The 15,899-nt window shown below is 42.8% G+C and overlaps 1 protein-coding gene across 2 annotated transcripts in view; it reads left to right on the top strand.

The window, feature by feature from the left end:
• LOC111663354 (exocyst complex component 3-like protein 2) overlaps positions 1 to 15,899 on the top strand; it is a 59,550-nt gene that overhangs the window by 35,322 nt on the left and 8,329 nt on the right. For both annotated transcript variants that reach the window (XM_087176970.1, XM_023417522.2), the window contains exons 4-8: positions 13,557 to 13,834; positions 13,918 to 14,184; positions 14,328 to 14,446; positions 14,946 to 15,060; positions 15,775 to 15,885. In XM_087176970.1, the coding sequence (XP_087033096.1) occupies positions 13,557 to 13,834; positions 13,918 to 14,184; positions 14,328 to 14,446; positions 14,946 to 15,060; positions 15,775 to 15,885 (890 nt within the window). The remainder of the gene's footprint in view (positions 1 to 13,556; positions 13,835 to 13,917; positions 14,185 to 14,327; positions 14,447 to 14,945; positions 15,061 to 15,774; positions 15,886 to 15,899) is intronic.

The following is a 15,899-nucleotide window of genomic DNA, read 5'->3' as shown; positions in this document are numbered from 1 at the left end:
TGAAAGTCAACAAGAGTTGTTTACCCTGGACCTGTCAGCTAGACCAGTCAACTGGACCAGTTAGCTGGTCCAACTGACTGGGTGAATGACTCTTGGTGACTTTCATCAGAGGAAACTTTGAGGGTGGTGTTGTGTGTTTGATACCCTGGCCTTTATTAAAGACCACCTTGAACCCAGACCGGGATTATGATTACAGCTATTTGTGTGTACTCTGGAGATCTGACCCAGGACCAGAGTTGGACTGGATCCAATGGAGGCACTGAGGAGTTTAATTAAGTCTGAAAAGACAGAGTATCACATTTGTGCTGCAGAAGTTAAGAGACTGGAGATTCTCTTTTCTTTAAGAGAAATACTGACTTCTGCCAGTCTCTCTCTCCCTCTCTCTCTCTCTGTCCTTGTCTGTTAAAGTTGTCATCCAGTTTTATCGTCCAGTTTGTTTTCACACCAGCCTGACTGATCTTATCTTCATCTGTCGACAGTCGGCGGGCTATTCTAAACCCTGACGCCGACAGTGAACCGGGGGGGAGGGGGGTGAGGAGGGAGAGAGAGAGAGAGAGAGAGAGAGAGAGAGAGGTATGAGCGGACAGACAGGTTAGTGAAGGTGACCTCGAAGCCAACTGGGTTACATTGAGATGCTGTAATTCTCCAGGAGTTCCCACAAGAACTCTGGAATGTATTTGGGAAGTGTGTGTGTGTGTGTGTGTGTGTGTGTGTGTGTGTGTGTGTGTGTGTTTGTGTGTGTGTGTGTGTAAGATCATAAGTATTGGGCCGGTCCTGGAAATTTTTTAAGGGCGTCTATTGTTTATCGCACCCTGTTTACTCTCCTATTTTCTAATGAATGATTCAAATGTGTTCGTGTGTGTGTGTGTCCGTGTGTGTGTGCGTGTGCAGTGTGCTTTCAGTTCCCCCACACCCTTGTTTACATGTTAAAACAGTTGCTCTGTTTTATAACCCCACTGTGTCACATCATACATACTGTGTATGGTAGATAACCTGTATTCATTTTCATTATCAATTAATTTATCAATAATTCCCTCAATTAATCATTTGGTTAATAAAATGAACATCACAGTTTTCCCAGAGTTCAAGGTGAACAGTATATTCAGTTTACAGTCACAGAGGACTAAAGACACAGAAATTCACATTTGAGAAGCAGAAACCAGAGCATTTATTTTCTTTGAAACTTCTCAAATGATTGATCAGTTATCAGAAATGTAAACATTGCAGCTGTGATGTTATGGACACATGAATATTCAAGCTCAATTGATTCTGGATTTTTGAAGCTCATACAATTTAGTATTTGAGACTTTCAAATCAGCCAATCTTTTTTGACATAAAGATACATTTTTGATCCCGACTTATGGTGTGAAAACATTAACTCCTGATTTATCAAACATTGTCAGACCAATGATCAAGGAAACTGCAGATTAACACTTATGATGTTGGTGTTTCCAATTTTAAAATAAGGTGTCAATATTAAAGTGTCAGTAAAGATGGCAGCTTGGAGCTTGGAGCTGAGTTTATTTATGTAACCATGGGCTTCTCAGGCAGAACCGCACCAATTTGGGTGATTTGATTTGTCATGATTTTGTCATTTTTGATAAGGATCCTGTATGTAGTTATTTAAGAATTATGATCCAGCTCTCTGGTGTTTGGGATATTTTACAGTGTAAAACTCAACTGGTGGATGAACTCTGTGATGGAGACACAGTTCCTGATCTCAAACATGTCTCTGACGTTCATTTTCTGACTGGCGTTGCCCCGATTGACTGGCCACCAATCATTATCTGCCGATTTTTATTAAAAATATGTGATTGGTAGATTGTAATTATTCTATTCACCGTTCACCTTCAAACTGATCACCTGTGGTTAACACTCTTGTGTTTGTGGCTGTATGGGTGTGATGTATGAATGAGTGAATTGGTGAATGTGGCAAGTACTTTAAAGCACTTTGAGTGGTCAGTAAGACTAGAAAAGCGCCGTATAAGTGTAAAGTCCATTTACCATTCACCCTAGGACTGTTATATCACTGCATTACGTTCTTTTTTTCCATTGAGACTTCATATATACAGTTTATCTTTTTTGGAAATTTCCTCTAGCATTTTTGGAGATGTTAGGACCGGTCGGTCAGTGTGCGCCGTTGTCCTGGTAGCAACAGTGTTATCGCTGCAGCCAGTCAGAGAACAACTGTAATTAAAGGTAAGATAAAGCCTTCAGTCCTGACATGTTGCTTCACTGGTGCACTCACTATGACTGTTATCACCGTGATCACAAACTGGAGTCTCCCAGTGACATTCAGTTAAATGGTCTGCTTGGTCCCCAGTAACTGAGACCAGACCAGGAACCAGACCCCTTGAAACACACTCTGCTGTCTGAAGTGTGATGATGATCACACTGAGGTGAATATGAACACTGAGTCTCAGTTCAGTTTTAGTCAGAGCAGAAAGTTCTGGATGTCAGATGAGGGCTTGTTTTTAGATGCTGATAAACCACCGTGTCAGCAGATCAGGTTACTCTGTGTGTGTGTGTGTGTGTGTGTGTGTGTGTGTAAATGGTACATAACAGAGATGCAGGTACAAATAGCCCTGACCCCTTTACTTCTGTACTTCTGTTTAGCAATGACACAAAACACACACACTCTCTCTCTCTCTCACACACACACACACACACACACACACACACACACACACACACACACACACAGTCCTGTTCTGTGATTGCAGTGTTGAACCTGTAGCTTCATTTGAAGTCATTTCACATGAAGATGATGTAGTTTAGATCGCCAGAAAACGCTCTAAAAACACTCCAAAAAAAGTCCAGACAAAACAAGGGCTGCAAAAAGTAAAAGTTTAATCATTAAATTCATTAAAAAAAAAAGAGTTACTGACATGTTCTGATGGTGTCTGACCTCGGTTTAACTCAGATGTGGCGGTCCACTCTCATGGTTCACTTCATGCCTTCTGCTGTCTTATGTAAGCATGCAGAGCTGAGCTGACAGATACACATCAGTCGCACTTCTGCACAGCAGGTATTCAGCGGCATAGCATCAAACATCAACACAACCATCTCCATGCTCCGTTCTGCATGGAAGGTGGATGGAGATGAGCCCCATCATCCTCCTGCACATATGATGGTTATCAGGAGACATCAACAAGCTCTGAACAATCATTAAATAAAGACAAACACAAACCATTATTCTACCTGAAGAAGTCCATGTAGGATTCAAATGCCGTCAGTTGTTTTCAATATATCAAATAAAGTGGTTGGATCATCCAAAGTGGATCATTTCACAGGCCACATTTTTTACATTGTGTCACAGATGCTCACAAGTCCAAGTCAAATCTCAAGCTGTAATGGTTGTGATGAACGAGCTGCATCCAGTCTGCTGCGTATACTGTACTAACATATCTTAATGATTCAAACCATGTCATGCTTCATCATCACTCCTTTATATAACTTATACTTGATGGTAAAGTAGGGAATGAAATTCAGATTTTCAGACATTTCCTTTTCAATATGTTCCTCTTCTTCTGTGTTTTGTCTGAAGTGTTGATCCATAAGAAGATATATTTGTGGTTTTAAGAACCAAAAACCATCTCAATGTAGTTTTACATCTCCTCTCTCAGGCTTCTCTCTGGAGCTCTAGTAACAACCGGTTGCTGAGCCAATCAGACGAGAGGAGGCTCTAAATGCAAATAAATGCAAATGGTGATGGTCAGTCAGCACTGAAATTAGCCCAATAGACATTTGGACTACAGTGGTCCGGCTGTGCTCTACCAAAGGCTGAACATAAACTACTAAGAGTCCTGAATAGAGATCAGCTGAAAATAGCTGATTTCAGAAAAACACTCAGAGAAACCAAATCCTGCAAGGTTGGGTCCAGGTGGGCGGGGCTTGGGGCATGGCTGGCTGAGAGCGGTGACTGCTTTGTTGTGACATCACAAAGTTCCAGAAGTCCTGACGGCTGGTTTTAAGGCTCATTTTCTGAATACAGGATGTGTGCATTTCTCTGTGGACTGAGGCTTTGATACTTTCACAGTATTAATATAGAAGCTAGAGCTGATCTATAATCACACTACACATGGACAGAGACCTTTAGACTATATGGAGCTTTAATGTAAAAATGCCAAAAACATTTTAAAGAATTGAAAAGGCGCTCAGTAGAGTGCAGATCTCTACATGCCCCAGAATTTACTGGGTTCTCCCCTGGACCATGTCCCATCCCTCCGCCAAGTCCGATCCAAGTGGGTTCAGTGGGTTTTGTGTAATCCTGCTGACAAACAGACAAGGAAACACATAACCTCCTTGGTAGAGATAGTAAAATAAAGATAAGTCTTTTGAGGACATCTTAAGTCAGTGTGTGAGTGACTCAAGTCCATGTCGCAAACTCCAGTCCAATCTCTGCCTTGTGTAAACCCCAGGAGGGTTAGCAACAGCTATCACAGAGGCTAACAGGGAAGCAATCAAACTAATAATAAACAGTGGTAGTGAGTGTCAATCACAAGTATGAGTCCCATTACAGACCTGCAGATCATGTTTTCTTTTTCTGTGTATAACCATCTTTCACCAACATGAAGTTCCCATGTGTAGAGACTTTAGAAAAAAAATATTTATAATGATATTATTTTTACTGAATTTCTACTTTTATGATTTTCCTGTTTTTCGATTATAGTGTCCAATATTCTTATAGAGATTCTTATATAGAACTTCTCTTCTCCATCATGATGAACTTAAAGCTGAACTAAGTCCAGGACTTTGCCTCTGTCTCCTCAACAAAGTCTGAAATGTTGTCAATGAATCTCAGTGTTGTCAATAAACACAACCAACCATAATGTTGATGTTGTAATAAACCATAATTAACTTTAACCTGAGCTGCGTGTGTGCGTGCGAGCGAGTGAAACAGCTGTGGTGTGTTGAGGTTCAGACAGCCCACGTAGAGAAGTGAGTTGTTACGAAATCAAATATTTGTCTGGGCTTCTGTTTAGAGGAAAAGCTGTTGTCTCCTGCTTGTTTGTGTGTCTTTCTACCAGTACACACTACACACCATCAGTGTGCTGCAGAGTGTGTGTCTGTGGACAGACCGACAGTTAAACACAGACTGGTACCAGTCTGAAGTAACAACTGTACTGTAACTGTGTTATATGATATTTTAAACATCTGTTTAAAGAACTATAGATAGATGAGAACAGGTCTAAAACTTGCATGTCTTCTGTTATAGTCCAGTCAGTTGTGTTTGTGTTTTTGTCCACGGACTGGTCTGTTAGGAACAACCTGTGGCTGGGACTCACAGTGTGGTTAACATTCATATCACTGTTCAGCTGCTGGTAAACAACACTCAGGAATGCTGCTTGTGTGTAGCTGATTTCCTGAGCAGTGAGTGCAGAGATACACTGCTGTTTTCTAACAGTGTTTACATTTAGCTTGTTTGTCGTGTAACGTGTGTGACAGTATTTATTACATCTGAGCAGCGAGTCTCTGGTTCGACTCCTGGCCGGCCGGACCATATGCTGCATATCATTCCCCTTCTCTCTAATATCTCTATGACCCACTGAATGTCTTCACTGGTTGTGTACATGAGCCTGTGGAGTTTGATTCTCTGTTGTCTGTATGAAGGAATGAATTCATCAAACATATCAAATCAGTTGGAGAGTCGTGATGTCAGTTTGGTAACTCTTTGTATAATTGCCCGACCCTAAGAAGGAGCTCACAGAAGTTTATCATCTGCAAAAACAAATGAACCAGATCTATGAATTTCCAACACCAGCCTTGTTCACTGCAACACATACAGGCAGCATCACATCGCTGTGTCACCTGAAGCGTCACATGATGCTGGTAGCTCACACACAAGTCGTCAATGTAAAATACAGATGATAAATGGAAAGATGGATTTAGTCTCCTGGATGTCAGTGATCCAGGTGAGACCTCAGGTGAGACTGAGTGTAATTCAGACCTAGAGCTCAGGGGACTTCTTCGTTGGTGCTTTTGTTGCTGTACTCAGTTTGACCTTCGTTCAGTCTGCAGGTAGAGTTTATGTTTGAGGTGAAGAGAAGGAGAGAGTGATGATAGACATGCTCAGTGTTCCTTACACACACACACACACACACACACACACACACACACACACACACACACACACACACTGTGTGGAATTGACCCATTGCTCTTTGTGTGTGTGTGTGTGTGTGTGTGTGTGTGTGTGTGTGTGTGTCATGTAACGTTAACACCATAATTTCAATTTTTCTCTTGTTGAAAGGGGCACCAGTCCTCAGGGAGGACAACAATGAATTACTTCATTGATTAATGTGATCAATGTCATTTGGTATGTCATAACCCTGGAGACGTGGGATCTAGGTGGATTCTCCTGGAGGCCGGGTCCCGTTATCACGGTGACGGATTCTGCCGGTGTCTCAGCGGTTCAGCTCTGGTGGAGTTTGCCAGGAGACTTTCTGTCTCGGGCTCTCTTGATTTCTGCTCGGCTTCTCTGCAGGCGGTCGTGCAGATGTTATCAGCTGGTGTCTCTTGTGGGTTGATGCGAAATAAACTCTAATGCTCTTCTCTTTGGTTGGATAACTTTAGAGGAGGCTGGCGTTGACCAGATGAATCTAAACTGTCAAAAATCTTTAAAAAGGGAAACTTGATGATGATTTAAAAGTTACAAAATTACTCTGAGGCACTTCTGTTGTTTTGGTTCAGTTGGTCTTGACTTGGCTTATAAAAATAAAAGATCGTGCATGTAGACAAAAAATATGTTACTTGGAGCATTTGGCAAAGAAAGAATAAAGGATGCGGACAAAACAATAAGTGCAAAAATGGCTAAGAGCTATGAGTTTGTGGCCAGAAGTTCAGAGCTAAAAGTTTACATGGCTACAGAGCCGGGCTTTGAGCTTTGAGCAATGTGTGAATTGATCACGACTGTTTATCCCCTGGGGGCTGGCGCATGTTTCAGGGGTGTCACCCTTCTTCTCCTGTGTTTCCACTTGGAGAAGAGAATAATTTTCCACAGAACTTTTGAATAGTTTAATTCTAGAGCTTACCTATAAACATCAGTCTTCCACCATGACCATAAAACATTAAATGAAATAACATATAAACCTAATGGCACTTATAATGACAGATAGGAGTAATACAAGTGTTGATTTCATATTACATCCTTCAAATCTGGAATTAATCACAAATGGAGATTTTGCCTATATTCTCCAGTTTGCCTGGTGTCCATTCGTTGACCCTCTGGAGCTGACCCTTCGACCCTTGTTCTGGTTCTGTGTCTTTCTGACCTGCTAGCAGCATGGTCTGTTTGTGAGAAAGGTCCTTTGTCTCTGTTTCCTATCAATCTGATAGTTTGATGGAGGGAAGAGTCACAAAGTGTCAATTGTGGGTCTATAACTCTGTATGTCCTTACAATGAGCTTCTTCAATGGCTTGTGACTGATACCAGGCCAGGTATGTACGCTACAGTCATTAATCCATGGTCATATTACCAGCAGCAGCTCTGCAGGTGGTTTGTTGGCGAGCTGCTGCAGGTCTCAGGTAGAAGGTGAAACATGAAACAGGAAGTCCACATTAAAGACTCTTACAGCCCCTGAACTCACCACACTCAGGTTGAAGTTGTGTAAACCGTGGACTGTTGTCAGCTCCTCAGCTGTGTAACTCACTGTGTTGATAAGAGGACACACTCAGGACCTGTCAGTCATTAGCACGTCCTTCACTTACTGACCAACTGTCTGCTGCTGATGACTTCCTGTCAGAGACGCCTGCACAGTCTGCTGATAATCACTTATCTGACACATGGAGAGCGGCTTCTGTTTTGACTGTCAGCACACACACACACACACACACACACACAAACAGACTTTCTCTGAAACTGCTCCATGAACACCGAGAGGAAAACCTGAACCTGCAGCACCTTCAGTGTCTGATAGAAGCCCCTGTAGAAGCCCCCCCCCCCCCCCCCCCATGTCTCTGTGTGAGTCAAGACAGCAGCTTTTAAGGTGAAAACTACAAGTTGTATCGGAAAAGTTTCTTCACTAGCAGCTTCCCAAGACTTCAGTAAAGACAATGATAGGTTGAGGTTTTATCGTAGTGTCAAAACTCCCCTCAGCTCTGTTTTTGGCAAGAACTTCAGAGCTCAGTTTAAAATGAACAGCATGAAAGATTTCTGATGAGACAAACACTGGGTGATAGAGCACAAACGTCTCTGTTTTTATATATAAATTAACTATAATGGTTGAAAATTGTGGGATATAAAGGAGTTTGTCTGATTTTTTCAGGGATGTCAGTTAGAGTGCGCGTGATGTCATCCACTCTGTCTCTCAACATTCAGTGTAATACACACCCATCAGAAAATCTGAAATTGTCTAAAAATGACACAAAACTTAAACTGCGATTTTGTGAAAACCGTAATAGTTATGAAAATACTGATTCAACCTAAAAAAGCATCAAGTCTTATGACCTGTTTAAAGTTTCAGCCATGTTTCCACATTAAAATATGACGAAGCAGTAGGGCTCCAAGAAGGGGTGGATTTGGTCATTTTCATGACGTCTCTCCATTCATTCTCTAGTTTGGTATTTATGTCGCCATGGAGTTTTGATTTATAATTTGTCTGGGTTTTGTCAAAGCTGCGGGAATAGTTATTTGCTGAAATTTCTTACGGAAGAAGAATAAGAATAAGAAGTATATTGTCTTTGTCAGTCACATTTACACTCATACATCACAGGATGGGTCATGTTGCACAACACACAACACACAGCTACACATGTTGTCAGCATGGAAGTTCTTCACTGTGACTGAAGGAGACACAAAGCTGCAGTTATGTGAAGCCAAAGTAAGAAATGGAGGAACAAACACAAAAACATGCAGAACAACAAACTAATCAGACACTTAAGCTCCATCGCCTGCTGAACATTTCCAGTTTCAAGAAGCTAAAGGCAAAGAGGCTAAAACTAGAACCACACCTCTGACCTCACCTGTGCATTACAGCTACCTGCCAAACTGCTGCTGCATCTCACATGCATGTGTCCACACTGCCAGCATTGCTGATGTGTCTTGGTCATCAATAATAATAATCACCCATCAGCCAAGAAAATTACAGTTGGAGCAGCTCTAGTCTGCAGGTCTATCAACACCTCCACCCAGCGCAGATCCGATTCTGTAGTTTCATTCACTTTATTGTATATTTGTAAAGGAGTGTGTCTGCAGATGAAGAACTTATGAAGGGTTTAACAGGAATATATTGAAATATCAGAGGAAACATGTTTGATCCAGCTGTGCCTGCAGGGAAGCAGCTGGACTGTCCTAACACTGACGCCTCGAATGCACTGAGAGAGAAGAAGAAGAGAAGCAGAGAAGAAGAGCTGCAGCTCTGAGAAGAAATAACAAGAGATTTCGCCAAGTCACAGGAGGTTTATTAAGCTACTTCACAATAAAAGCATCGGCTGGACGGTCAATCATGTGACCACACGTCATTGACATTAGGCAATTTATTAGAAACATCCAACTAAAACTGATGTAGTCTAATACAACAGTCCTGCAGTAAATCCTCCTTCATGAAGATTATAATGTTTTTATTAAAATTGTTTTAGACAGTTGTTGTCACATCATCAACCACCATTCACTGCATGTGTTACTTTACTAATCAGTTTATTCAATGCCTGAAAAAAATATACAATAACATAACAACAATTTCAACAAACAATGATCATTTTCTTACAATGGTTTACAGACATCAAACTGGTAACTGGATTTAGTGTTAACTGGTTTTAATTCATGAAAATAATGATAGTTAGAGCCTCAGGTCACTGAATGGTGACTGAATGACGTGTCAGAAACCTGCTGGTGCCAGTCGACAGTATCTTCCTCCACCTCCCACATTCTGTGTTAAAACAAAATAAGGGTTAGAGTTTATCCCAAATCAGTTTGAGTGATCCCAGTTAGACATGTGAGAACAGTCCTGAGGGTTCATCTTCTCACGTCCTCCACTACAAAGACACTGACACAGACGCTGGTCTGTGGAGGCGTCACAGTTCAGGTGAGAAGCTGCTGAGTCGTGAGTCTTCAGAGGAGAAGCAGCTCTCCTCCTCTGAAGACTCCTACAACAGGAGACAAGGAAAATGTGAACACACAGCTCAGGTTACGAGCTGCACACACTCACACAATACAACTACTGTTCACTCTCACACACACACACACACACACACACACTGAGTATGCACATTAAACACATTTAAATAGGCACTGTCAAAAGTATCTCTCCCTCTGCAGGTGGATCTGAGCAGTTAAAGTCTGACTCAGCAGCTCCAGCTTTCACAATGCAGTTTGAAAATAGTTTTATTAGCTGCTGTTTCCATTGTTTAAAAGAAGTCTACGAACATGTTTCATCTTTTCTCAGAGAAAATCCTCAGAGCAGTTTTCAGGAACACATGGCAGGACGTGGACTCTGCATGAGAGGAAACAGTCTGAGCTGAATCAGACTGCTACAGAAAATCCCACCAGGACTGACAGTGAGCAGCTTTAACAATCCACTCACGTAGACCTGGACCTGAACTGAACCTGTATGTGTGTGTGTGTGTGTGTGTGTGTGTGTGTGTGTGCGTGTGCGTGTGCGTGTGCGTGTGCGTGTGTGTGTGTGCGCGTGTGCGTGTGTGTGTTCCTGTGTCGACACTGAGGAGGATGAAGGAGACAACAACATCTGGAAGTCTCACATCCTTGCTGTCTCTCACCAACACACACATACACACACGCAAAGCCTTTATTTTGAAAGAGTAGCCCTGGCAAAGCTCTTCTCTGATGCAGCAGTCTATGTCGGAGAAGACATCATTTCCTGTCTCCCTCTCTCTCTGTGTGTGTACTTCCTGACTGTGTATTATCCGGCGGCTGCAGTATTATGATGTGTTGAAAAACTGAGTCATATTTCCTCTTTGATTATCAGCATCACGTCTGTTTGTGGTTTGACTCTTATTTTGTTCCTATTGAGGGACTCAGTAATTCACTCATGGTGATAGGACCTGGTCTGGTCTGAATGTTGAGCAAGACTAAGACAAAATAGGAAGATAAAAGCTGAAGGGGGTGTACTGGGGGTGGGGGGCAAAAATACTGTGTGATGTGACTTAGAGTCACGAATGGTCTGAACTCATGGACATGTTGATGTGATTCAGTGTGACTTGAGGACATTATCTCTGATGTCCCACCAGAATAAACCTCCAGGCTGCACAACTTCATTCACAGTCCTCGGGTTTTCTTCCAGTGACAGCTTGTTCTGCCACCAGTCAGCAGTGGTTTATATTGAAGTCACCAGAACAACAGGAAGTCACTGGGGCTGTAATTATGACTGGGGTGTGGGTGAATAACGATGATTAGCAGCAGAGCGCTGACGTTAGAGCAGCCAAGCGTAACAGAAATGCTCCTCCTTGTGTGTCAGCTTGGCACGAATGAGCTCAGACGATGTCATCACAGTTCTGCTGTGACATCATCACGGTTTTGACAGTCAGAGAGGATCCTCCCTGAACAACCTCACACTGACAGACAGTAAACACTGACCTCAGACCAGCTCTGTGGACTCTGGAGGATCAGACTGTGAACTCACTGAGAGAAATCTGTTTGGGACCATTTCTTCTGCTTAAAAATGAGCTCAGATCTTTTTGGCTACATGAGAAGCTTTCAGTCAGTGTCCATGGTCATCAACCTGTGTTACGTATCTCAACAGCTCAGACAGAAGGTGGAAAAACCAACGGAAGTTAAAGTTTGGTCTCAGATTAGTCTGAAGGTTCAGTGAAGCTTCACATGTTCTCTTCTCAACACACTGCAGTAAACATTAATACACATATATCATACAACCAAAATCAAATGGCCCCAGGCCCCAGAGGGCCCTAAAGGCCCCAGGTTCACTGCCTGTCCGCTGGTTCATGGTGATTAGATCATTTCTCACTGAAATAAAACATCATCTGGTGCTGTTTTTTTATGTAGATCCATGGCTTCACTACTTCACTCTCTCTGTGCTGCATATTCCTACATGCATGTCATATATGTACATGAACATACACACATAGAGACAGACCTGAACCTGGTGTGGTCTGCACTGAGACCTGATGACCGGTCTGAGATCAGCTAAGACGTGTGTCCCTGCACACACTCATGAGCTGAAGCTGAAAACCTGATCAGTGATTCTGTGGGAACCTCCAGCTCCGTCCTCCTGAGGCCGCTTTGATGTTCAAATCAAACGAATCCTCCTCCAGAGCTCAGTCAAGTCAGAGGGGACACATGTATGTGTGTGTGTGTGTGTGTGTGTGTGTGTGTGTGTGTGTGTGGGTTGTGTGTGTGTGTGTGTGTGATGAGCAGCTGTTAATGCTAATAAATCAGAATGAAGAGTTTCATTCACAACAGTGACCTGCAGATCTCACTCTGCTGCTGCTGAGGACGTGTCACATAGAAACATGTGTGAGGACGCAACTGGAAGAAGCTTTACACATGATGATTTGCAGTATTTTAATAATGATTAATGTGTACAGTTCAGAGACTTCAATTCATTTTAAACAGTCAGAGAATCACAAAACAGACATCAATAAAAGTAGTACGTGCAGAGAGTCGATAAAACCAGAGAAGCTTTTACCTTTATATATAAATATATAAAACATGTTCACTATCAGTCATAAATGTAGTGTATGAGTGAGAGAGAGAGAGAAATGAGAAACTTAACAAACCTAATGTCCAAACATACATTCATAAATACCAGTTTGTATGTAATAGCAGCAGTTTGAGGTCTTCATTTGATTCTTATGGAAGCATTGTGTTTTAAGGTTGCCCATCCTATTCTCATGAACATGATATCTCAGTAACATTTTGAGGAAACTTCATCAAAATTCACTTGGACTTTGATTTTGGCGAAGGTCAAAGGTCACTGTGACCTCACAAAACATGTTTTTGGCCATAACTCACAAATTTATACACTAATTATGACACAACTCAAATGTCTAACAGCATAAAATTAAGTGATGAAATTTCATATCCAAAAGGTCAAAGGTCAACTTCACTGTGACACCATAATGTTCTGTAAAAACACCTCTGGTCATTATTCACTGCTGTAACGCTGAAAGGAGAGACTGACCATGTTTCCTGTAACTTGGGAAACAAGGGGAAACAACCACGAGGAGTATTAGTTAAAATGAGAAACATTTCTCCAAAATCACCACCAGTGCCTCCGTCTCATGTTTCATATATACTTTATCTACTGGATGTGACAGTTCATTCTCAAATGATTTACTTGAATAAGTGTCAGAAGTCAAATACAGAGTCATTCACACACAAATAGAGACTGTTGTGGCTGTTAATTACAACCACAGCTGTAATGACGATGAAAACTGTATCATCTGCTCCAGACAAACATCAGCAGCTCTGGTTCTTCCTGCACCTGAAGCAAACAGACAGAACATCTGCTGCATGTCGCTTTGACCTGATCAGAAACAGTCTCTGAGTATCAGCTGACAGTCTGGTCTGAGTGTCAGTTAGAGGAGTCACTGATAAAGTCTGAACCAGTCCTTCTCTCTCTCTGTGTCTGTGTCCTTCAGTCCTGGAGATCCTGCAGCTGGTGAGGAAGCGGGACCTGTTCCTGGCTGACTCTCACATCCTGGAGCTGGAGCAGGAGTGTAATGAGTCTGCCGCTGCTGAGCGGGGCGGCACAACACAGCCGGAGGACAGCAGCAGCCCGAGTGTCAAAGACGGCGGGCGGAGGAAGGCGAAGGACGTGGAGCTGCTGTACGAGGAGCTGCAGAAGGAGCTGTGGGCCGTGGTCCGGGAGTCTCTGAGGTCCCCCACAGCTGGGCCGAACCTGGGCCTGGTGGTTCAGGTGAGGGCTGCTGCTGCCGTGGTTACAGTGGTGGTCACATGTGTCAGGGCTGACCTCACCTGAGTCTGTCTGTGTGTGTGCAGGTGCTGCAACAGGAGGAGCAGGCTGATAAAGACTGGGCCGTCCACAAGGGAGCAGCCCCAGGGGGCCCGAGGCCTCGTCAGCTGATACAGAGGTGGAGGGAGGCGGTGGAGGAGGCAGCTGAGGGCTCGCTGCCTGAGAGAGCAGAGTTCACAGCTGGGGAGCTGGATGGATACCTGGGGCGGCTCCGAGCCCGTGTGGTGGAGGACTTGGGGGCCGCCAACAGAAATGTGGTCTCCATTTACCCCGAAGAGTTCCAGGCCTTTCAGGTGAGACACACCTGGACACAGAAACACCTGGTGTCTGATAAACTGTTGGATAGATTCATATAAAACATTCATGAGCCTCAGAGGATGAATCAGGTGACTCTCTGACTTCATCTAACTTTAACCTTTAATATTTGACCTGTCAGGTGTACGTGCAGAGTTACCACCAGGCGGTTGCCAGGCAACTGGAAGCCATCACTGACAACCAGCTGGAGATCACTGACATCTACTCTCTCCTGGACTGGCTGCACAACATCTACGACAGGTATACACATTTAAGTGTCACCAGTGGAGCGTCTGTTATTTCTGTAGGACTGAACAGCACAGATTTCGTTCCTTCAGTGGTTCCTGGTTCTCTGAGAATGTCATGTTTTTCAATGGCAGACACTTTTTGTTAGTTAGCTTGTTTTATTTTGTAATTTGGTTCCTTGTGTGTCTCAGTGTTTTTGCTTCTTGTCGTGGTCTTGTTTCTGCCCCGCCTTGATGTGTTTCACCTGTGTGCAATCACCTTGCCTCCTTGTCTATATAGTCCTTGTGCTCCCCTTTGTCTGTGTCGGTTCGTCTGTTTAGTTCAGGGTTTGTTCACGTCGTCTGTTCATGTCTGTATTTTGTTTAATAAACCTGTCTGCACTGTTCCCCAAAGTGTTGGCTGCATTTGGGTCCTACTTACCCCTCAAACCCGTGACAGAGAAAGGTTCTGTGTAGATGTGTGTATGTTCAGACATCATATGTGTGTGTGTGTGTGTGTGTGTTTGTTGTTTCAGAGATGTTCTGGGGACTGTGTGTATCACAAGCCCGTTCAGCCGCTCTCAGCTTAGTCCTCTGCTGCCATCAGAGACTGTGGACAGACTGGAGCTGGACTGTCTCAACTCTGTCAGGGTGAGACACACACACACACACACACACACACACACACACACACACAGAGTGATGTTTTCTGAAGGTTTGTCATTTCCTCCCTCAACTGTTGTGATGAATAATAATGTATTAGCATTACTATTATTCTAGTTAGTTCTGTTAGTTATTATTTGAAGAAACAAATAGAAACATCCACCAGACTTCAGAGGAAAAAAGTGAAATTCATAGTAAATCATCTGGATCTGCCCCAAAATCTTTTTGTGGGTAATTCTGCTGACAAACAAACAAACACAGACACGGGTGAAAACATAACCTCCTTGGAGGTAATAACCGGTAGTGTTTGTCAGTGACTGTGCAGATCATGTAGTTAAGTTAAATACCCCATCTATATTTTTCTTAATATAAGACGCTGATGTTTCTCACTGAACAATAAAAACAAATGTTTTGTATGAAAAAATAATCTGAAAAATCTGAAAAGAAACCAGAAGGAGTAGAAATATAAAAACACAGAAAATGAAAATACAAGTTCTCTGATGTGTAAATAAATAATGAGATTTCGTTTCCTGTTTTAGTTTTCAAAATAAAAGCCTGATAAGTGATCTTTTTCTCTCATGAATTATTAGAACCAAACAAAAAATTATCATCTAAAAGTATGATTTGAGTCTGAGAAGCTTGTGTAGGTTGTGGTTCAATTTAAGGTGTGTTTGTTTTGATGCCCGGCTCCTCCCTCTGCAGGCTAAAGTGACCACAGAGCTGAGTCAGGTCCTGGATGAGGAGGAGAAGAGGTGGATGGAGACTCTGCACATCGAGGAGTATCAGATCACTCTGGCCAAAACCGTCATACAGGTACACCCCCCCCC

The sequence above is a fragment of the Seriola lalandi genome, unplaced genomic scaffold (assembly GCF_002814215.2).
Source record: "Seriola lalandi dorsalis isolate HSWRI2012SDOR001 ecotype SW California unplaced genomic scaffold, Sedor1 jcf7180002054575, whole genome shotgun sequence".
NCBI lineage: Eukaryota > Metazoa > Chordata > Actinopteri > Carangiformes > Carangidae > Seriola > Seriola lalandi.
Note: the sequence above shows the minus strand (reverse complement) of the source record. Positions and strands in the feature narration are given on the sequence as shown.